This window comes from Lichenostomus cassidix, chromosome 14 (assembly GCF_008360975.1).
Source record: "Lichenostomus cassidix isolate B80296 chromosome 14, HeHo_3.0, whole genome shotgun sequence".
NCBI lineage: Eukaryota > Metazoa > Chordata > Aves > Passeriformes > Meliphagidae > Lichenostomus > Lichenostomus cassidix.
In genome coordinates this window covers 14,372,608-14,396,743 of record NC_139495.1, presented here as the reverse complement: position 1 = coordinate 14,396,743, position 24,136 = coordinate 14,372,608, and the positions used below count along the sequence as shown (strand labels likewise).

General features: G+C 52.7%; 1 protein-coding gene across 2 annotated transcripts in view; it reads right to left on the bottom strand.

Annotated features, from left to right (window-relative positions):
- RAB11FIP3 (RAB11 family interacting protein 3) overlaps window positions 1-24,136 on the bottom strand; it is a 74,689-nt gene that overhangs the window by 19,714 nt on the left and 30,839 nt on the right. For both annotated transcript variants that reach the window (XM_085075101.1, XM_085075102.1), the window contains exons 3-5: window positions 18,272-18,363; window positions 6,010-6,197; window positions 998-1,171 (exon numbers count right to left, since the gene is read on the bottom strand). In XM_085075101.1, coding sequence (XP_084931227.1) covers window positions 998-1,171; window positions 6,010-6,197; window positions 18,272-18,363 — 454 coding nt within the window. The remainder of the gene's footprint in view (window positions 1-997; window positions 1,172-6,009; window positions 6,198-18,271; window positions 18,364-24,136) is intronic.

The following is a 24,136-nucleotide window of genomic DNA, read 5'->3' as shown; positions in this document are numbered from 1 at the left end:
CCAGAGCATTCTTCCTGAAAAAAAAGGTTGGGAATTCTTTACAGCAAGTCTCCTATTAGCAGTTAACACCTCCAATGTTGCTGCTGCACCAGCCAAAAAGCAATGAGCCCTGACCTGCTCTTCCCTGCCAGCCCTGTGCAACCAGAATTGTTCAAACTTTGTGATGGGGTTTGGGAAGCTGGGAGAAAACAGGCAGGCAGCTAAATAAAAGTTATGAGAGGTTTATATGGCTGCAGAAAGGCACAAATGTGTCATTCCAAAGGGAAAAAAGTATGTTTTTGTCTTTAGCACAGGTGTGTGGCTGGCAGGGATCACTCCTGCCCGGTGCAGAGATGTGCTTCCAATGGAAGAACACATTCCAGTGGTATCTGCTGTCACTTTGTGGGCTGCAGCACTGGTTGATATTCCAGCTTGTACGTATTTTCCTTGGAAAGTAAGTATTGACATGGTTTGTACCATCATACCAGCTCCTCAGCCCACCCTGCTTGGGCTGGAAAATGGACTTTTTCCTGGTTTCAGACCCTAAAGCAAGAAGGAAATGCTACAGCCTGCTTCCTGCCTCACAAATCCTTAGAGCAGGAATGCTGCTGCAGCTCGTGCAAACCCAGCCAAACACTGCATCAAAGCCCAAAATAATACAAGAGAAAAAAAATAGGAGTCATCCAGCAGGATGAGGGGTAAAGCTGCAGGTGGTTTTCTCTCCTGGAAAGTTCTGTGAGGAGCCACATCCCTCATGACAGTGGAAATGTGATGCTGGAAATGCAGGCAGCTCTTCCACCTCCTGTTGGACTTCAGCAGGAGGGGAGGACGGCCACTGACAGGGAAAGGAAACACTGATGTGGGAATTCCACTTCCACTTCCAAGCCGATTATCCCGTTATATGCAAAGTTTGCCAGGTGCTCTGGCTGGCAAATCCCAAGGAAACTCCCATCCCACAGAGCAGAGTGAAGGCACCAGTGACTGCCCCTGGTGGAGCAGCCCCAGGGCAGGGCATTACCTGGGCGAGAGGAAGGAGGAGCTGCCAAAGCTGCTTTCCCCATTACACAAAGGGTCTGGGAACAGATCGGCCTCATTCCCTTCCCCGTAATCCTCGAAATGCTCCTCCCCGCTGATGACGGTGACGATGGAGTGGCTGAGCTCGGAGCCCAGGGCCAGCTCGTGGGGATGGGATCTGTGGGAACAGACAGGAATATGTTAAAGGAGGTGCCTCAGCAGCCTTTCCCTGCATCCAGGACATGCCCTTTCCCACAGTGCTGCGTTTGTGTGGCCAGGAGTTGGGAGCAGAGTGGTGGATTCTGTGAGAAGCTGCTAGAAGCTTCCCCCGTGTCCAGCAGAGCCAATCCCTGGTGGCTCCAAGATGGACCTGCTGCTGCCAAGGGTGGGCCAGTTGGGAATGGTGGTGACACCTCTGGGATAAGAGATTTGAGGGGAAAACAGCAAAGTGATGGGGCAGCTGGAACTGGGTGCAGAGCAGAGTGGGGTGAGAATATAGGAGGAACAGCTCTGCAGGCAGCCAGGGCAGGGCAGGAGGAGGGGCAGGAGCTGCTCCAGGCACTGGAGCTGAGATTCTCCTGAGATTCCTTGGAGAAGCCCATGGGGAGGCAGCTGTGCCCCTGCAGCCCCTGGAGGAGCCCAAGATGGAGCAGGGGATTCCTGAGAGGGGCTGTGAGTCTGTGAGAAGCTGTGCTGGACCAGGGTCCTGGCAGGGAGCTGCAGATCCATGGAGAGAGGAGCCCACACTGGAAGAGGTTTCCTGGTTGGATTTGTGACCCTGTGGGGCACCCAGGCTGGAGCAGGCTGTGCCTGAAGGACTGACCCCATGGAAGAGTGGCCCACAGAGCAGCAACTCCTGCAGAACTGTTGCCCATGGGATGGACTCAGGTTGGAGAAGTTCATGCAGAACTGTCTCCCATGGTAGGGACCCCACACTGGAGCAGGGGAAGGACTCTGAATCCTCTCCCTGAGCAGTGGCTGCAACAACGTGTGATGAGCTGACCATAACCCCCATTCCCACCCCCCTGTGCCACTGGGGGGAAGGAGGGATGATGGGGGGGAGGTGTTTTCAGGGTCTTCTTTTACTTCTCATTATCCTGCTCTGATTTCATTTGTAACACATTCAATTAATATCCCCAATTCAAGTCTGCTTTGCCCCAATTTGTCTTGTTTTTGATGGTGTTGGGTGAGAGATCTCCCTGTCCTTATCCCAACCCACGAACCTTAGTTATATTTTCTTTCCCTGTCCATCTGAGTAGGTCAGGGATGGAGCAGCTTTGGTGGATTCCTGGTGTCCAGCCAGGGTCAACCCACCCCACCAAGTGATGTGTCCTGTTTTGGCAGAGCAGGACAGGACAGAAACTGCCCAGGCACCACTGGGAAGTTTATGGCAATTTTTTTCCCCCAATAAACCAAGTTTTTCCAAGCAAGCTCCTGTGGCAGCTGCCACACAGGATTTGGGGGCACTCAGTGTGCAGGACAGTGCCCAGGGCTGGTGATAAGCCCTTGTAACGACCAAAAGCACGGCAGGGAAAAAGCTGAGCATGTCCCAAACACATCCCAAATACACTGTGAGTTCCACAGCAGCCTGTGCCAGGCTCACACTTGCCTGTTGCTGCCTAATCCTCTCAAGGGCCTGGGGTTTAACCCCATAACCCCGGCAGGATTGGTTTTGGGAGGAGGGGTTAGGCAGCTGCCAGAGCAGGGACAGAGCCCCAGCACGACAAAGGAGCCTTTTCCCTGACAATCCTGGGGTGGGGAATGCTGCTCCGTGTGGTTGTAACACTGCATCCAGGAGGCTGGAGCATGTTAAACCCTAAACATACCCAGAACAGCTCCTGGGATGTCTCTTGCTCCCGAGGAGACTCAGCTCAGCACAGAGTCATTGTCCCTGAAAGAGTTTTTCCATTGCATGGAGCCACAGAATCATGGGATGGTTTGGGCTGGAAGGGACCTGAAAGCTCATCCAGTGCCACCCCTGCCATGGGCAGGGACACTTTCCTCTAACCTAGGCTGCTCCAAGCCCCAGTGTCCAACCTGGTCTTGGACACTTCCAGGGATCCAGAGGCAGCCACAGCTTCTCTGGGCACCCTGTGCCAGGCCCTCCCCACCAAGCCAAGCCACCTTTCCTGCCCAGGACTATGGAAGTTTTTTAATTAAGCTGGGGAAAAGGCAGTGGGATTTTGCAACAACAGGCTGTGAAAGTGGCCACGGGGCTGTGAGCCACAGGTCTGTGTTTTGAGGGGTCTAACACTGTTCTCCTCACTAAGATTCTATGCTAAAGATCATAATAATATTGCATTATTACAGAAATTGGTATTTCAGGCTATGGCCTCATCTCCATGCACTTGCTAGGAGAGGGAAATGAGCAGATTGCTGGACTAAACCAGAAAGAAAAAAAGATTACAGATAAGCCATTTATGACAAAAACCTGCTCCATCTGAAGGATTTGCCCTTATCCCGCTAATAAAAACATGTCAACCCTCCAGATCTCTATTTAACCACAAATAAATCCAGCCCAGCTTGTGGGCATCTGCACATCCTCCTCGTGCCCTTGAGAAGCACCAATATTCCACAGTGGGATCCACCAGAACCCATCCATCCCTGTGGTGAGTCAGAGCCTCGCCAAAAACAGCGGAAATCTCTCCAGGAATAGAAGCCAGGGGGTGGAATTGTTAATTCAGAAGCAAAACCCAAGCCCAGAACTCTAAATTTGGGGCTGTGGTTTGATAAGCACTGCACAGAAGCAGATCTGATCAGGCACCTGGAAACCCTCAGCCTGGATGCTTCGGGGAGAACATTTTATTTCCTATTCCCCTCTTGGGGCTCAGGCAGTTTCAGCATCCAAAGTCCAACTAATCTTTACCACACACAGCCTAAACAACCCTCCAGCTCAAACCATTTCAGGTTTGTTGAGCTTTGAGAGCTCCTGAGCAGTGATGCTGAAGCTCGGATTCAGCTCAGCAGCTGCACTGGTGGGATTGCACCCACTGTCCGTGGGCACTACAGGTGTCCTCCTGAGTGGGGTCTGATGGCACCAAAGTCAGCCCTCAGCACCCCCAGAGGTTCCCATCTCAAACCTTGCAATTCTATAAATCAAATCAAGGTTTTAGCTCCCTGGTATCTGCATGCATTTAACAATCTGGGAAGTGAGCAAATTAACAATTTGGGTGTGCTCAGACAGGACACCCAAAGGGCATGAGACTCCCCCAAGCCCACACCTGGGGTAGCAGGGAATCCCAGAGTGGTTTGGGTGGGAAGAGATCCTAAAGATTATCCCATTCCACCCCTTGCCATGGGCAGGGACACCTTCCACTAGCCCAGGTTGCTCCAAGCCCTGTCCAACCTGGCCTTGGACACTTCCAGGGATCCAGGGGCAGCCACAGCTTCTCTGGACAACCTGTGCCAGGGCCTGCCCACCCTCACAGCCAAGATTTTCTCCCAATATCCCATGTCTTCCTGCCCTCTGGCAGCAGAAAGCCATTATTCCCTGTGTTCTGTCCCTCCATCCCTGTCCCAAGTCCCTCTCCAGCTCTCCTGCAGCCCCTTTAGGCACTGGAAGGGGCTCTGAGCTCTCCCTGGAACCTCTCTTCTCCAGGTGAACAGCCCCAGCTCTCCCCAGCCTGGCTCCAGCCCTCAGAGCATCTCCATGGCTTCCTCTGCACTCTTCCCAACAAGCCTGCCCTTCCTGCCCTGCTGCCCCCACACCCTGCAAGCACCAAGAACAACGTGATCCCCCAAGCAGCGTTTCCCCAGCGCAGCAGTTTGTACCTACAGGCAGGCGAGTCGGAAGCAGGCAGTTTTCCCCAGGGGCTGGGAGCGCACGCAGGCTGCCATGACCCCGGCAGGGACCCCGAGCTGGTGGCAGGGAGCTCACAGCTGATTAGATCCCAATTTAACTGTCACTGAGCCGGGCGCGCTGGGGCGAGAAGAGCCGAGCTGGATAATCCCATTTCTGCTCTAATCCATGGCACCCTTTCAGCCCCGGGGCAGAGCACTGCTCACTGCCTCTCTGATAGCCTCCGATGGGATTTTGGGGTGGCAGGGAAGCCTGGTGCTTCCAAAAAGCAATGGGAGCTGGAAGTGTCCCACAGTGCACCAACCCTGGGCCTTGTGTTTTGGGACAAAACTCATCCTGAGTGTAACACACCTTAAGAAAAGATGATTGCAGAGGTTTTGGTGCAGATTGGTGCTCCTGGGGCACTGACCTGGCACTGGCACAGGCTTCCCAGAGAACCTGTGGCTGCCCCACCCCTGGAAGTGACCAGGATGGGGCTTGAAGCCTGGGCTAGTGGAAGGTGTCCCTGCCCATGGCAGGGGGTGGAATGAGATGGGCTTTAAGGTCCCTTCCAACCCAAACCACTCCATGACTGTGATTCTAAAGGAGTTCTTCCCTTTCCTCCTGCCTGCCAGCATCCCAGTTTCACCCCAAACCCCACTTTTCCTCCAAAAACGGGGTGGGCCCAGGAGCAGTTTCGCCAGTAGCGGTTCAGACCCAGGGAAGGAGATCTTGGCTCACATTTCTGTGCTCCAGGCAGAGGTTTCAAACCAGTTATTACAGGAGGTGGTTGCACATCAAAGGGCACACGCATGTTTTTAGGGAAAACAAAAATAGAACGAGTTCCCCTCCTGACTGGAAAATTATATGTTGTGTTTCTGGCTTAAGTGATAGATTAAAAACTGCAAGTCTTTCAGGTGTTTGGATCACCTGAGAAGTTATTTTAGAGGTTCAAGATGCTAATGAGGGTACAGAAGATCTCCCAAGGCAAGCAACGATTAACTCAAAGAGATTGCCAGGCCGGGCTCCAACCCAGCCTACACAAACCAGCCTAATTATTCTCGTTATTCCTCCAGAGGAGCTATTTTGGTCTTGCACCGAGTTACAAACACAAAGAACAAACCAAGTTCCAGCAAGACAAACTCAGCCCACTCAATCTGAAATCCTCAGGCTGTGTCTCCCTCAATCCTCATCCCTGCCCTGCGAGGGGGGTTTTGCTGCTGGCTGTTCCTGCTCACCCATGCTCCTGCTCCTCGATGGGATCGGTGAATTCCGAGTGCACGGTGGAGTCGATGGCGCTGTCGGTCTCCACCTCGTCGTGCATCTCGTGCTGCACCAGGGTGCTGGTGTCCTCATCCGTGAAGGTCTCGCACTCGCTGTACGTGCTCTCTGAGCCCATGTAGGCACTGTCAGTCACCTCATTTGCCTGCTCAAACAAACCACAAGAAGGAAAAAAGGTAAGATCGTGCAGCTGCCACTGTGGATCGGTGGCACAGCAGGACAAAATGGGGACGAGGCGGCGGATTTTGGCTGTGCTGCATTTCTGAGCGCGGAAATCCCAACCTCTGGAATCACCCCACGTCCAGGTGCTGCTGTGCCTTTGCAGGGCTTGGGAAGCAGATCACAGAAATAGGGACTAAATAAGAGTTGGAGGGAGGTTTTGTTGTGAGCCAGGATGGATTTGGCCAGGGCAGGAGGGATTACCTACCGCTGACTCAGCAGTTCCCATCACCGCTGCTTTCTCCCACCCCATTCCAAGAGGATACATTATTAATCTGAATTCCCTGCAAAAACCACCATTCAAAATGCCCAGTTAGCCCTTAAGGCACCTTTTTTTTTGTCCTGTCTGGTAAAACCTTCCACCCCCCAACAACAAATAAGCTGTTTCTAAATCTTCATTACAGCCTCTAATTTGCAGGAACTCCAATCTCTGCACTTCAGCTGCAGCAGCATCTTAAATCCATCAGCAAGGCTCTGGGAAAGCAGCAGGATTTGGGTTTTAAGAGACCATGATATGAGCATGGAGAACTGGGTTTTCCTCCCAGTTCTGCACCCCAGGCAGGTGCTCACCCCCATTCCTGCCTGTTTGCTCCTACACGTGGGCAGGGATGATCCCTCCCCTCTGATCCCAATTTTTGGAGAAGCACATGACCAGCAGCAGAAACCCCCCCCAAAAACCAAAGCTCTTGCTACCTCTCTCAGTGCCAGCTCCTTTCCCAAGATCTGGGGATTTCCCCAGCATGCCTCAGAACAAATCACAGACTTTTTAGATCTGCCAGTGCTGGTGCTGAGCTCCAGCTGATCCCATGTCACCAGAGGGGTCGGGCAGAGGGGTGGGAGCCCTCCTGCCCCACCTCCAGTTGAAGAGCTGCTCATGGAAACATTTTGCTCCATCTGAAGTTCACCTGAGAGGATCCCAACTGCCCCTCAGAACAGCAGCAGGGCAGAGCAGCAGCAGTTTGAACACAGGCATGACTGAAGCAAAGCCCTTTTCCTCTGCCAGCAAGCACAGAGCAGCTTTCAGGGCTTTTTCCAAGGATTTTGGAGAAAATGATGTTTCTCAAAGCCCTGCATTCATAAAATCATAGAGTGGTTTGAGTTGGAAGAGAGCTCAAAGCCCATCCAGTCCCACCCCCTGCCATGGGCAGGGACACCTTCCACCTACCCAGGTTGCTCCAAGCCCCATCCAGCCTGGCCTTGGACACTTGCAGGGGCAAAAGGGGATAGAAAACCTTGAAGGGATAGAGAGAGATCTGCTCAACAGCAATTCCTGTTCCACATGGACACTGGGAGCAGCCAAGTGACACAGTCCAGCCCTGCTTTGCTCTCCCAGCCTCTGTGCCCACTGCACTCAGCAGGATGGAGACAGCCTGGAGCTCCTTTTGGAAGCTTGGCTCAGCTTCCACCTGCCTTGTGGACATCAGCAGCTCCAGGACACCACCCTGAAGCTAAACATGACATCAGCCTGCACAGAGCTGGAGTCTACAGTCAGTGTGAGGAGAAGGGGGTGTTCCAGTGAAGCCCAGCAGGGCAGAGCCTGTGCCAGCCTTGTAGAGAGAAATAAAAGCCTCTAAAGCCCCCACCCACTTAAAAAAGCATAAATCCACCAAAACCACTTACACACCTAAAGCTGAGACTTGCTTAAGTGCTTTACTGGATTTATGCTGCACTTTCTAGAAACACCATTAATGCTCCAGCAGGAGGGACAGGGGGAAGCAGAGGCTTGACCTGACTTGGCCACAGACAGAGAGAGCCCGAGAGGTGACAGCAGCCACCCCCACCTGCACATTCCCCTCCCTTTTGCCTGTTTGAAAAAGATTTCATGCCAAACTGGAAAGAATTTTGCTTGCAGACTACAAAATAAAGGCTGCTTTTTAAATACCAACCTCCCCCTTCCCACTGGAAAAGCTTAAATTTAAGTATACATTGAAGTATTATAATGAGCACAAAGTAAAGACAACTATTGAAAGAAGCAAAAAAAGAAAAAAATCCCCAAACATTCCAATTGACAAGTAATTTGATTAAAAATCCTGCTGTGGTTACTGCTGACCCTCTCAACACGAAGCAAACCAGGAACTGAAAAGTGCCCTTAGCCAGGTGTTGGAACAAGAGGATCTTGAAGGTCCCTTCCAACCCAAACCATTCCATAATTCCATGATTTCACTATCAAATTGATCCAAAACATAGATGGGAAATACATGCATGGAGAGGCTGCATTTGGGAGCAACCCTTTTGGAGTTAGAGTAGTCACAAGGACAGCACATCAACCATTGTCCTTTCACACCAAAGATGTGCATTGATTTATTATTTAAAAATGGTATTTTTCCTTTGTGATGCCAGCCCAGATGAGGTTTCAAAAGCAAGAGCCCTATTAAAATTAAACCTGCATGGGCAATGAGTGAAGAAGCAGCTGAAACTGTAAACAAAGTCCTTCTCCTGAGCATGAGCGTGGAGAACTTTGCTTCACATTTCATCACAAAATCAGTAACCAAACCTCAGGAAGAGATGCCAGGAGGAGATAGGCAAACCAAGGGGGTTCAGGTATTGCCAAATGCCTGGCAGAGCCAGCCAAGCCAAATCTCTGTCCCTGGGCAAGTGTGTGGGTACAGAAAGTTCTTATTTATGGCCGCATGAGCAGCTGGTTTGTGCACTGACCCTTCAAACCCCCCTGCCACAGCTCTCCTTCAGCCAGCTTTGCCTTCCTGAAAGCAGAAAGTAAACATTTTTTTGCAGCTTAAAAAAAGCCCAATACATTCAAAAACATCCATGGGCTCAGGACAGCCAAGCTGAGCATCAAGGACCCCTGAGGACTTGCCAGGAACATCCCCACCATGTTCAGAATGGGGTTGCTGTCACCAATACCAGGGTATTTTAGGTTTTTATCAAATAAACCACACCCTGGGATGCTTTGGGCAAACCTCAGACATTAAAACTGGGACTCAGACACACACAGTGCTCTGAACTGGAGCAGGATCAGGGTTTGACTGAGGATCCCAATTCCAAATCCAGCTCCTCCAGCAGGTATTTCCCCAGAGCCACACCTGGCTGCCAGGACATGAGCCACCCTGAAGCACCTCTGCCTGCTCGGGGAAACTCCAGCGATTTGAGAGCCCAGGTGAGCACTCCTGCTTCTAAAAGGAAATAAATGATGGAATCAGCACTGGGATGATGTAATGAGTCCTGATGAGACAGGTGAGGTGGTAAAGTGCCTTTAGGAGCCTTCTCCAGCAGCAGCTCATCCATTCCAGGCATTTGATGACATGCATTAAAGTTTATTTGATTAGATATTGTAAAGTGCTATAAAACCCACGTGAATTTAACAAACCTGCTGCAGTATGAGGAGAGAGACTCTTGGGAGTCACCTGGAAGGTCCAGGCAAGTTCAGCTTTGATCTGTGATGGGCAGAAGCTTCAGCCTGAGCTCTGCCAAGGCGTTGCCTTGGAAAAGAGGGCAAAGTCTGGCTCCCAGGGAGGCTCCTTCCAGGCAGGGCTGATCCCTGGAGCTGTCCTGGCACCCCAAAGCTCTGCTGTCCTTGGACACAAACACTTGGAAGGTTGGGAGGGGAAGTGAGTGACACGGAAAAGGAAAAACAACTCTGTTTTCCCAGCAGTGTAAGCCTATTTCTGAAGGACTCCAGCCCTGACTGAACACAGGACAGGGACGAGATCAGATACAAAAATCACCCTCCAAGGACACCCTGGGGCCCAGACAGTGGGGACAGTGCCAGGCTGGGAGCCAGGGAGAAGGGAGACAGTCGTGTTTACAGTTCCACATTAACGCAGCCACCCCCAACGCCCTGGAACATCCCATGGCAGCTCAGCCTCTGGAATGCCACACCAGGGACTGCCACCTCTGTGTCCCAGTATTCCCCTCTTCCCATATATTTGGGCAATGCAGCTTTGCAGGGAAGCCAGGGAGCCTGTGCTCAGCCCTGGGTGAAGGCAACTTTCACAGCTCAGCCCCTGGAGCTGGGTTTGAAAGGGTTATACTCCATCACTCCCCTCCAGGCTGGGCAAGAGAAACGCACTGTACCTGTTGGGGCAAATTGGAAACACTCACCCAGCCCCCAAAAAACCCAATTCCAAACCCAAAACCAGCTTGTTAAACACCACATCTGTCAGACTGTTCCCAGCACCCCAAAAACCAGCAGGCACCTTCCCTCCAGGTCCAACTCCCCCCAAGGAGACTCAGGGAGAGAGGAGTGTGAAGTTACACCACAGCACCACGGAATCACAGAATCCTGGAATGGTTCGGGTTGGGAAGGACCTTAAAGTTCTACCCACTTTGAATCCCCCTGCCATGGGCAGGGACACCTTCCACTAGCCTAAGGTGCTCCAAAACCTGGCCTTGGACACTTGCAGGGATCCAGGGGCAGCCACAGCTTCTCTGGACACTCTGTGCCAGGGCCTCACCTCCTTCAATTGGGAACAATTCCTTCCCAATATCCCATCTAAACGTCTCCTCTTTTAATCTAAACCATTCCCACGTCAAAAATCAGGTGGATCTACCCATGTCAGAAGTCAGGTGGATTCCCAACCTGCCCCTTCCCGGCACCTCCGGGGCTGAGCACAATCCCTCTGAAAACCCAATGCCTCCTCATTTCGTGTCAGCTCCCAAAAACCCACCTGCGGACACATCGCCTCCTCTCCAGAGCCAGATCCGGCTCCAGGAGCTGCTTCTGCCAGGCAGGAGGGAAGCAAAGTCCAGGAGAGCCGGAAGGCTTATGGAGAGAGAGCTCCTGAGTCCCAACAGAGCGCCTTTTGTTCCCCAGCTCCCGATAAGGAGCGGAGCTCAGGCACACTTCCCTGCCGTGTGACCGCAGCCTCCTCCCGCTTCCCTGAATTCCAAAATAAAAGCACGGCTGGGAAGTCCCACTCCACAGCCAAGCACCTCCAGGTGCTCACTCTTCCCAGGAATCCATCCCCAAATAAAACGTTGAATCCAAAGGTGACCTGTCCAGGTTTATCTCGGCCTTCCTGGTGTTTCTGGTGAATAATTAAGCATTAAATGACCAATTCCTTCCGTATAGCCACAAATAGAGGGATGAATAAAGCTTGGATTGCTCACCAGGGGCAGGTCAGGAGCAGTTTTGGTGACTCAGAGGGTGATCTCTGGCAGGCAATGCCAATATTGACCACAAAGAGGGCTGGTCATGGGTGCCAGCCGTGTCCAAACATGCCAATGCCACCTGTGCCCGAGCTCTCAGCCAAGCAGTTGATCCCTGCAAACAGGAGCCCAGCAGAGCCAGCCCTGTGGGAGAGCTGATCCATGGGATTTTCTCTTTCCCACGGCAGCCCTCAGCACAGGGAGGCCTCAGCACCGCTCACACCCCCAAGCTGTGAAGGGTTTGTCTGGTTTTCTGTTTCCTCTCAGCAGAAACCTCACATATTTCAAGCTCCCTCATTCCTGCCTATCCAGCACAAACACACTGACTTCCTTCCATTACCTTCCCAAATCACGTTTTCTGCTTTCCTCGGGGTTATCCTTGCTGTCCTCTGGGCCACATCCTTCCTGACACACAGAGCTCCGAGCAGAACCCACAGCTCAGCAACACTGCCTGCAAGTGTCCTGGACCTTGATAACCACTCGACCTCCTGAGCTGAGTCCAGCCCAGATTCCTGCTCATCAGCACGGCAGGAAGCAGTTATGCTTTAACCCGAGCTCTGCCTGGATCTGCTCCTCCACAGAGCAGGTCACAGCCTTTCTGCTTCTCTGCTCGTGCCTCGATACCTCAGAGAACATCTGGAACCCCCATGAGAGCCCAAAATCAGATGCTAAAACTAGGAAGCCCCATGCACTGCCTATTTTCCTCCTCAAACTGAGACACCTCTGCTTCCAGCTTTTTCCCCCCTCACCTCCTGGTCCTTCCTGGTGTCCCACAGCCCAGTTCCCACGTTCCCAGTCCCACACAATCTGCTTGTGGTTCAAGATAAGGCTCCAAGGACTTTGTTTTCCGAACTCCTTCCAGCCTATTTCGTGCAGGGCAAACACTTCAGCTCGGCTCTTTTCTGACCAGCAAAGAAATTTCTCACTGTAGCCCTGCACTCAGCTCCTGCCTTCAGGAACATCCCTGTGCGATTTACACTCCCGTCCTTCCCTCTACACAGTACTGAGCCTAACAAATTATTTCCCTTGGTATTTTCAGGCTTTAAGGTATCAAATTATCACCATGGACTGATTAGGGAGGGCTGGAACCCCTCTGCTCTGGAGCCAGGCTGGGAGAGCTGGGGGTGTTCACCTGGAGAAGAGAAGCTCCAGGGAGAGCTCAGAGCTCCTGCCAGTGCCTAAAGGGGCTCCAGGAGAGCTGGAGAGGGACTTGGGACAAGGGATGGAGGGACAGGACACAGGGAATGGCTTCCCACTGCCAGAGGGCAGGGATAGATGGGATACTGGGAAGGAATTGCTCCCTGTGAGGGTGGGCAGGTCCTGGCACAGGTTGCCTGGAGAAGCTGTGGCTGCCCCTGGATCCCTGGAAGTGTTCCAGGCCAGGTTGGACAGGGCTTGGAGCAACCTGGGCTAGTGGAAGGTATCACTACCCATGGCAGGGAATGGAATGAGATGAGCTGTAAGGTCCCTCCCAACCCAAACCACAATGGAATTCTCTGAATACAAGGATAACACAGACAGCTCACTTGCTGTCACAGAGGCTGAGGGCCCTTTGTCTCTTGATGCAGGGAAGCAGAAAGGCTTTAGGGACAGGGGGGACATTGCTCAGGGCTCCAGTGCTTCTCCAAGGACAGGCAGGTGAACAGACACTGAACTACTTCTGGCACATTCCACAGCCCTGCAGTTCCAGCCACCTGCAAGATTTCAAGTCCACCAGCTGTTCAGGACAAAATTATCACCAATTCCAGCAGCCAGCCTGGAGAGTGATTTGTGACCTTTTCATGCAGACAAAAAGGTGCTTTTGGGTCAGCCCTGTCACCAAAAGCATATTGAGGCCATTCCAGAAGTTGGGAATGGCACTGGTACAGAAAACCTGAGCTCTCACCTCCATGTCCCCATCCCCACCAGCACTTTCACACCTGTGTTAGGACAGCAGGGAACAGCTGAACCCAGGTCTTTCCTGGTGCTTTGAGCTCAGAGGAGGTTACAAAACTCAATGCTACCTTTTCAGCCTGGCTGGCCTCTTCCAGTCATGCATTCTATGGTAACAGAGGTGTGGAGAGGCAGAGGAGGAAAAATCCTCACCTAAAATTGCAAAGCAGGGCTCTCCCAAATGCTCTGTGCTCACCAGGCCCAGCTCTCTGCAAATATCTTCCCGGGAATTCTGTACTAGGAAAGGAGGGCTCAGAAGGTCCACAGGGCTACCAGGAGGGGACACAAGGAGCCTGCAGCAGACTCCTACAACCTCCCCACGTGGGCTCCTTGCAAAACACAAGGCACGAGGAATGCCAGCGACGCCTCCAGGAACAGCTCCCGCACAGCCGAGCCGCAATCCCCACGTGCTCCCACACCTTCTGGGTTACAACACACAGCTGGGGCCCTACACATCTCTGGTCCCCTTTGCAGGAGCTCTGAGCAGCTGGAGAAACCCAGCAATGTGAATTTCAATGGCCTCGCTCTGCTTTTTGCCCTCAAAGAAGCATTACATTCAGTTGCTCAATGTGGAAAGAAATCCCAGCTTTAACAGAGTTAAAGTTTCACAGAGCTGATGTGTTGGCCTTAAAGCTGCTGCTCGCTGTTGCACAGAATGTGACAGAATATTCTGAGCTGGAGTTCTTCCAGCTGCACCTGTGGGCAGGCAGGCTGGGAGAGCCAGGAGTAACCCTCATTCCCAAATACACACCATTTGGAACCTCCCCAACTCCTGTTTTCCTCCCCAGATCTGCTCCCCCCCATGCTGTACAACTCCCTGCTGGACAAACAGCCAGAGGGGACGTGCCTGGGCTGGTGAAGGCTTCGAGGGAAAGCCAAATTCCCCTCTCGTGGCTGTGCAGGATGTGTTTTCCTGGCTGCCTCCAAGAGGAGCCACAGCAGCCGCCCAGCAGATGGCAACAGCCCTGCACAAGGCACTGCAGCCGCAGGATTTACTGCTTCCCTGTCCTGCAGAGCTCAGCCAGAGCCTTCCTCTGACCTTGCTGGCCCAAAACACGAGTTCCCAGAGCTAGCAATCTCTCTTTAGGGTATTTATGGTGCTCCCACGCAGCCTTTACAGAGCACTGGCTCTGCCTCTCCTCCAGCCCACCTAAAGTTATACATCTCCATGCCCATACCAGCCTAATTCCAGCATTTTTACCGCTTGTTTTCATTTTTGGAGAGTCATCCTTCCCACTCTGCATCGACCAAGGGGGCTCACCTGTCCCAGGAGCAGAGCAGAGGGACAGACTCCCACCCTAAGGCAAGGCAGAGCAGGTATCCTCGTGGTGCTGGCTGATGGTTGAGCTTGGAGGTCTTTTCCAACCTTACAGATTCCATGATCATAAGAAAGCTAACTCCAAATTCACCCCCATGTCCCCCAGAGCACTGCAAACGAGTCCTGTGCCTCAGCACTGAGTCATGAGCTCCACAGGAGCTTGCAAAGGAGGTGAGGAGCACTCCCACCTTCCAAGCAGTCAGCAGCCAAGCTGTGCCAGCCCAGTCTGGGGGAAAACAGGGCTCAGGTGTCTGCATGGAAAGGCTCCAAGCTCCCCTCATGTGGCTTTGACAAAGCAAGGAGGCTGTCACCAGTTTTTGATGGTTTCCCACCCAACAACCACCTCGCTTCCACCTTGGGCAGGAGGAACACACTGGTGGGGCTGCAGGGAGGTGATCCCAGCCAGGAGGTACTCTCCCTGCTCCCAGTGGGTGAACAGGGATGAGGTTTCATTGGGATGAGCCCCCTGCAAGCCTGGCTGGAGGCACAAGAAGCCACATGGCTGCAGGAGCTGCTGTCTCAGCAGGGCCATGGGAGCAGAAATCCCCTTTGAAAGCACCTTAGCAGACAACCCTGTCTGCTGGACACTCCTGGAATGGTGCAACAGGAGCCAAAAGCTCTGGGTCACATCCAGAGCCACACCAGTGGCTGCACTGGAGGAATATCCAACATTACAAATTCCCAAGGTCATACCTTGTCCCCTTCAAAAGCCTCTTCCTGGAGGAAGCAGGTGTTGGTGGCTCTGTCTGTAGAGCAAATAGTGGCTGCAAGTCCCCAGTTTGGGGCTTTCATGTTTTCCATGGATGCTGAGCTCTCCCTGATGACAGCCACCAGAAGAGGGGATGAGTCAGCCACAAGAGCAACCTTATTAACAAGAAGAAGACATTTTCCTGTAGACTGCTTAAAGCACTTCCTTACTCTTGTTTGAACAAATGTTTAGGAGACAAACTGTCTGTCAGACCCCAGCACTGGGAAGAGCCAAGCACTCCAGCCACTGATATTTTGGGTTGTTGGAAGAGGGAGCACAGCCCAAAACTCCAGTAACCACAGCTGCTCCCAGCACCTCTGCAAATGCAGCAACTCCTTCAGCTCAGATGTGACAGGAGAGGAGAAAACCCAGCTGTGCCCCTTCACCCCAGAGCCCTGCCACAGCAAGAGGGGCTCACCCAGTGCCTGAGGTGTCCCAGTCATGTTTTGGGGTGTGTTTAATGTGTGCTCCTGTGCAGCATCTTCCCAGGGCTCACACAGGGACATCCCAGAGGCCAAACTCCTGCTTGGTGCCATGACAGGTCTACTCTGAGGAAAGGTGATGTCTTCACTTTGAAAGGTGCTTTTTCCCCCTCATCTCTTCTGCAGAATCCAAGCAAGATGGAATTTACATATTGGGAAAAGCTGCTTATTCTGTTCTCTGCCTTGATGACGTCTTGCTTCACCTAGGGAAGAAGGGCCTGCCAGAGCCCTCTCCAGCTCTTTTCCCAGTGCTCCCGTGAGGAACATGCCTTTGCTGCTCCCAGCAGGATGGTTTGTACCATGCCTTCTCCTCCCTGAGCCAGCCCCAGCTTTCCAAGGCACAGCACTCCAGGACATGTGGGATAAAAGGCACGTTGGGAGCTCACAGCTCAGCCAGAAGAGAACAAAAACCCCCTCGCCCCAAGACTCTGGTTTATTTTTACACTGCCAAGGCTGAGTGGTATTTCTCGAGCATGTTCTCATTTGCTGAACCTCTATGAAATCCTGGCAGGCTGGAAATTATTTCGAATCATGTATCCAAGACAACAAGGATAATTCTTCCCTGGCATGTGAAACGTAGAGCTGTCCTTTAGACAACTACACTGAATTTGGTATAAAAATCCACTCAGATCTTTTGGAAAAGGAGATTTCAGGACTCATCACCTTTTTCCTTTGGGTCACCTTGTCATTTCAAGGAAAGGCTGGCCCAGCAGCAGAAGTATTTCATCCCAGTGGGGCACACACCTGCCTTGTTGGTATTGCTGCCCAGAATAGCTCCCAGCGCTGACAGAGCTCATCTATGTTAAATTAGCCCTTGGAAAACATCCCCACTCAGAATCTCAGGCAAGATGGTCCCTTGACACAGCTCTGAGGAGCAAGAAGTGAAAGCCTTTGCCTGTCACAGCCTCTACGCTGCTCAGTCCAGCGTTAAAATGCACATTTGTGACCTTGCACTACAGAAAAAATACAGAAATCCATCTCCCTACCTGCCTTCCTGTCCCACTTCTCCCCAGCTGCTCCTGGGGCTTGCAACTACCTCTCAAAAAGGAAAAATAATCCAATATTCAACATTGCCCAGAGAAGCTGAGGCTGTCCCACCCCTGGAAGTGTCCAAGGCCAGGTTGGATGGGGCTTGGAGCAGCCTGGGATAGTGGAAGGTGTCCCTGCCCATGGCAGGGGTGGGACTGGATGAGCTTTAAAGTCCCTTCAACCCAAACCATTCTATGATTTTATGACCAGCTGCCCAAGACCCAGTTTATCATTAACCTTTTATCACGAAATCACAAGGCCAAAAGGATATATTACAGACTATACAAAGCAAAACCACAGTAAATGTAAATGTAAACGTAAACATAAACATAAACATAAATATAAATATAAATATATAAAAATATAAACACTTGCACACAAATACAAAGGAGGTTGGGAGTCTCCTTGCCAGCAACAAGTTGTGTGATTGAAATCACACAGAATCACAAATATCCTGAGTGAGAAGGCACCACAAGCATCAGAGCCTAACTCCTGGTTCTGCACAGGACAACCCCAAAAACATCCAGGCTAACAAGACACACGTGTCACAACCCTGAAGAAGGAAGTTTGGAAAAGGAAAAGCAGAGGGAAGGGATTCAGTCCCCACAAGGGACAGGGACCCAGCCATCCCTCTGCTCCCAAGGCACCTGCAGCACCTCCTGCTCCAGGCTGGATGGCAGGGAGCAGGAATGGGGGAAGTGTACCAAGCCAAGCCCAAAAGGCCCAGACACAGACAACAGGTTGCTCCTTTCCAGCTGGGAATAGCAGGATCACTGCTGCAAATGCTCCCACCCTAAGAAATGCAGGAGGGAACTAAGGGATGGAGGCCTTAATTAGAAGAAAACAACCCATATGAGAGAAACACCCTTAATCAAACCCAAGAACAGAGAGAAAATGTAGATTTTTGTCCCCTGCTCTGCCCTTTGCTGGCCAAACAGCACCAAATGCCAATGTCCCATGGCTCCACTAAGGTAAGCTCCTGGTTGGTACACCTCAAAACCAAGCTCAGGTTCTCCAGGCTCAGAAATTCCAGCAGGAAGATAAACCCAAGAGCAGCAGGTCCCCTTCCCACATCACAGTGTTCCAGCACAGAAAGGGGCTCCCTTTCCACCCAGGGCACCGTGCTCTGCTCTTGCAGTTCTATCAACACCAATTTTAACTTGAACAGCACCAAGTGCTTGGTGCAGGTTCTCTAGGCCCATCACCCAGAGACCTGATTTATCTTTACATGCTAAGCATCTCCGAGCTCTGTCCCAGCAAACCCCCTCTCCCCAGGCAGAGCCTCCATGCCCAAATCCCACTGCATGTGCAGCCAACATTGATGGGAATGAACAGAGAATGTTCATGGGAATGTTCAACAGGGAATGAACAGAGCTCATACTTGCCTCAAACGTGACGAAGTCATCAAACTCATCGGGACAGGCCGGGGCTTCCTCCTCGGGGGTATATCCCATATCATACAGCTGGCTGTCAGGGTCTGCAGGGGGAAAGAAACACACTGTTGGAATCACCAGGGGAAAATGTGCACCCTCAAGCCAAGGACAGCTTTGGGAGCTGCAGCAGGACAGGAACTTCAGTGTGCACACACCGGTGCCTCCAGCCTTCAGGGAGGGGCTCTGCTCCCAGGCATCCCAGCTCCACCTGGGCTGGAAGGCAATGGCTTTGGCTTCTCCCTGCCACAAATCCTACCAGGCCCCTGCTGCTGTGATGGAGCCGGCACTCGGATTCATCCCTACCCCTCCACGCCCTCCATTCCTTTTCCCGGCTTCTTCCCTATCTCCGTTTCCTGCATCCTCTTATTCCTCTCCCAGAAGGCTTTAATCCTGCTGTGGGCAGGGAACGCATGGGCTGTGTGTGTGACAGCCAAGTGCCATGGGAACGGCGGGGAAGGCAGGCTGCAGCTCCTCGGCGCCTGCTCCTCCCGCGGCCACCGGCAGCACCCGCGCAGGCCGGCGGAGAAACGGGGCTTTGCGGCCGGAGATCTTCCCGAGAAATTCCTCCTCCCGCCCCCAAAGCCCGGCTGCGGCATCGCTGCCGGCCCTCCGGCGAGGAAGGAGCGAGAATTCCCCGCGCTCCCTCAGGCAGCAGCTAACTCCGATCCGGCACACGGCCTAGATGCCGGGCTGGAAGCACCGAATCAGGAGCAGTGCTGCAGTCCCAAAATAAACAGCAGGCTGGAGCCCACACGCCTCGAGCTGCCATGGCTGCGGCAGCGGGCCTGGCTGCCGGCAGGAACAGGGCCGGGAGGAGGAGGGAGCTGCCTGTGCTCCCAGGGAATGCACTTGGATCTGGGGAGGGACAGGGGGTGCTTTCTGTGCCCTTCGGAGCCCCAGCCCACCACACAGGGGTACAGGAGGCACATTTGTCCTGCTGCAGCCATCCACATGGGACAGGGACAGCCTCATCCAGAGGGGAAATTCCCCACAGCCACAGGCAGAGCTCCTGCTTTGAGCTCCTCTCCAGGTAGCGAGAAAGGCCATTTTTCATTAAGAAATCACACTGTGGTCATTTCATACATCTGGTAAATGGTTAAGGGACTAGGGGTTAGTCAAGGCTAGGTTAGTTAGTCTTCTTCACCTGGAGAAGAGAAGCTCCAGGGAGACCTCAGAGCTCCTTCCAGCGCCTAAAGGGGCTCCAGGAGAGCTGGAGAGGGACTTGGGACAAGGGATGGAGGGACAGGACACAGGGAATGGCTTCCCACTGCCAGAGGGCAGGGATAGATGGGATATTGGGAAGGAATTCTTGGCTGTGAGGGTGGTGAGGCCCTGGCACAGGTTGCCTAGAGAAGCTGTGGCTGCCCCTGGATCCCTGGAAAAGTCCAAGGCCAGACTGGACATGGCTTGAAGCAACCTGGGATAGTGGAAGGTGTCCCTGCCCATGGAATGAGATGGGCTTTAAGGTTTTTTCCAACCCAAATCATTCTGGGAATCTTTGATTAGGACATAGGATAGACTCAGGCCTGCAGCAACACCTCCCACCTAAACACCATCCCTGGGGCCTCTCCCACTTGACCACTAAAAGCAGACACAGCTGGGGACCCAGGAGGTACTGGAGCCACCAGGAGATACTTGAGCCACCAACCTGAGGGGCTCCCTGGGGTGGGAGAAGTTAAACACCTAGAAAGGAGCCCTGCCCTCATCTGGGCCCGAGGCTGCCGGGGGTGAGGCTGTGCATCCACACCCAATGACCCAAACTGCTTTTCCTGCAGCCAGATCCAATGCTGTGCTGCACAGGGTCAGGGCTGCAGCAGGGGGAAGGTGCTCTTGGTCACAGTCTAGGACTTCAATGTCCCACTGCTCCCCCACTATGGCACCAGCAGTGGTGCTGCTCTGAGCTATTTTCCAGCTGCTAAGGCAGAGCAGAGCCCCGGGAAACACCTGGAAATGCTGCTGCCTGGGCACCCTGCCCAGGGCAAGGCCACCTCCTGCTCTGTTAGGGATAGCACCAGAGGATCTTGGACTTGATGACCTTGGAGGTCTTCTCCAACCTTAATGACTCTGTGATCTGAAGACAGAATTGTCCCTCTCCTCAAATGTCCCCAGTCCCCACCTGCACAGCTCCATTCGTGAGACTGAGCCTACAGTCAGGAGGAGTTTTCCCATGAGTTATCCCTGGTGCTCTTGTGGGATTTGAGCCTCCTGCCTGCCAGCAGGGAGGGGATGGGGACAGTGCCCTGGCCCTGGGTGCCACCAAGAGGAGCCTTTGCCCACATCTGGTAGCAAAACCAACCCCAAACAGTGATTCTGCTGGAAGGCAACACGTGTCACAGCACCCAGAGTGGACAGGCAGCCACACCTCCAGCCAACCAGTCCCAGGCCATGCCCAGTGATCCTGCTGGCACCCCACAGCAACCCCTGGAACCACAGAGCATCCCAAAGGCACAGGCTGCTCCCTTCTTATTCCCACATCTTTGCCTTTCCTCCCCCTCCAAGCAGACACACAAACACTTCCTACTCTTCTGCAGACACAGATATAGATATTTATTCTCCTCATTCCTTCCAAAGGGAGGATTTGCAGGCAAGTGAAGGCTTTCCTTTGGAATCAGTGGATGAAGTGTGGGCAGAGCACAGGCACATGCAGCTCCTGCTATTCCTCACCTGCCTCCTGCCCAGCTCTTGCCCAAACCAAGGGATCTGGAGCCTGCCCAGCCCTTCAGGGAATGAACATGATGGGGATGAACAGGATCCTTGTTGCTCCATCCGTGTGCAGAGAGCCCAGCCCAAAGAGGGGGTCTCTGTGTAGGATGGGTTTATTCTCACACCAAATTCCACCATAAAAATCAAGGAGAGGCCATCTGAGAGGTCACCTGCACCCTCATGGTCACAGCCAGCACAAGCCATGCCCACAGCCACCTCCCCACACTCCACAGATCGAAAAGACAAACAGCACCACAAACAAAGGTTGACTTTTCTGCTGGATTCATTCCCTCCCCCTCCAAAAAAAGCCATATGGTGCTTTGTGTATAGGGAGAGTTGCCATGGAGAGCCTGCCTGCAAGTCTGCCAGCACAATAGCCTGCGGTAAGCTTGCAAATTCCTGGCCAAAAGAGCCAAAAAACCCTGGGAGCCAAAAACTCTGAGACCTTTGGTGCTCGAGTGGCACTCTCCATGTGGAGAGCACTGTCCCCAGGTGGAGAGCACTGTCCCCAGGTGGAGAGGGAGCCATGAGGTGACAGCTGGAGGGGTTTGCTCCCCCCACTCCAGGAACAGAGCCAGGGATGGCTGTGGGCCACCAGCAGCACTGCACAGCCCCAGTCCCACAGCACAGGCTGACTTCAAACCCTCACATTCCCTCTGCTCTGCCCCTGGACATCAAAGCCAAATCCCAGCTGACCCTTGCCTGGCTTCACATCCCCTTCTCCCACAAAGCAGCCTTGCCTTGCTTCCAGCCATCCCTGATTTCTCTTTCCTTCCCCCTCACTGAGAATCGATGTCACCTCTTGGTGTCATCACAGGTGACTTGGAGTCACCTCTTCCCAACTCTGCTCAAATCCAAGCTTTTGCCCAGGCCTAGGGGTGGCATCAGACACTGCCTTTTGTCCTCACACCCAAGGGTCCATGACCAGCTTCTCCTGCACTTCCAGCTCTATCCATCACTCCCACTGCCAGTCCAGTCACATCCACACACATTAAGTTGAAAATCAGGCTATAAAGAGACCCTCCAGGCAGCTTTACTGCCACACAATCACAGAATCATGGAATTATTAAGGTTGGAAAAGCCCTCTAAGATCATCAAGTCCAGCTGTTCCCTCAGCACTATCAAGACCACCACCAACCTGCCACACCCACATGAATTTTAAATCCCTGCAGGGATGGTGACTCCACCACTGCCCTGGGCAGTTCTGCCAGGGCCTGACCACCCTTTCAGTGAAGGAATATTCCCAATATCCAACCTCAACCTCCCCTGGCAGAACTTGAGGCCGTTTCCTCTTGTCCTGTCACTAGAAGTCACCAATTAAAAGCAGTGTTGATGTGGCACTTGGGGACATGGGTCAGTGGGGGCCTTGGCACTGCTGGGGGAATGGTTGGTCTCAGTGATCTCAGAGGGCTTTCCTAACCTAAAGAATTCCATGGGGGTGGATGAGAGCTCTTCCCATGCCTTGTTGTGCTTCAGAGCTCTCAGGTGTGCCAGAGTCACCTGGGCTCTCCCAGGAACCCTCAGGAACAGCAGTCCTGGGATACAGCTCCTGAAATAGATTCTAGAAACTGCTTCCAGAACGCAGGATGGCAGTGAAAAGGCACCTTGAGTGAAGGGCTGTGGGTACAGCAGTGACACACGGGTCACACAGAGCCAGTTTTATCACTTCATATAGGAGTGACCTAGAAAAAGAGCCTTTCAGGAGAATTTAAGTCATCTGCCAACACACTGTACACACTGCTGCAGGCCACAGAGCCTCCAACTCTGAGTGATTCTAACAGGATGGATTCTGTGAGCTCACAGACCTGCATTATTCAGTGTGGGAATAAGTCTTGGAACCTGCCTGAATGGCACAAAATAAAACAGACCCCAAAAAGAGGCAGGACGAAGTTATGGTTGGCTTAAGGGAGGACAAGTGATATAAAACCAGCTCCTTTACCAGGAATCCTGCTGGAAAACAAGGGGGGAAGAGACACACAGCCAAGTGTTTAAAAGTTGCAGGACTTTAGGAGGATCCTGCACAGGGGAAGCCACTGTCCAGCATTTCCAGAGGCAGCTCAGGGTCTTGTGCTTCCACCAAAGCTAAGCACCCATGTGGAGTTATCCCTGTGGGATAAAGCCAGCACCAATCCACTCACCCACCTTTTCCTTCCCCAGAGTGGCCCAGGAGTACATTTCCAATATGATGTTCCCATAAAAGAGCAGCTTTCTGCTCTCTGCTTTTCCTGCAGCTCAACTTCCCCCAGAGATGGGCCAGCGGAGCAGGAGCACTTACTGAAAACTATCATTTCCCAACCCAAAATGCCACAGGGGACAGAGCAAGCGGCAGCCAAGGCTCCCAGGGAGGCAGGGGCAGAATTAAGGTTGCTTACACAACCCTGGCTAATGCTCCTCAGCAGTGCCTCGTTTGCTGAGTATCACTGCTCATGGATTGGGGCTCATCACACATTCCTTTTGATCCCCTTCCTACAGCACAGGCCCTGCAGCCCCGTTTAGACACACCATGTAAAGCCATCATGAAAGGAATTCACTTCACGGCATCCAAGCAGTCTGGAAGCACAAATCCAGCTGCCTTCTCTTCATCTCAGAGGCCAGGTGAGCATCACTGCCTCTGCCCCAGAGACAGACTAGGAGGCCACCACTGACACCTGGGGTTTGGTGCTGAGTTGAACACATGGGGTCTCATTTTAAATTCTCAGGAATCTGAGTGGTTTTTCCAGTGTGTGCAAATCACCAAGACCAGCTCAGACTCCTCCAGGCTTGTGCCAGCTGGGAACAAAGGCTTACTGCTGCAGGAGCAGAAAATGAAGAGCTGGTTGTGGGCACCAGCAAGAGGCTCAGAGCCACTTTGTGATGGACAGACTGAGCCTCCAAAACAGCACTTCCTGATGTCCTGAAGTCCCTTCACTCCTTCTGCTTCCAAACCTCTACACTCCTGGAAACTACAGCAGATGTTTTTAGACAGAGACTATGGAATCGTTAAGGCTGGAAAAGCCCTCTGAGATCATCAAGTCCAACCATGAACCCAGCACTGCCAAGTTCACCACTAACCCACGTCCCTAAATCTCCTGTTCTGTGAAGAAACTGAGGCAGGACCTCTTGAAGGAGCTCATG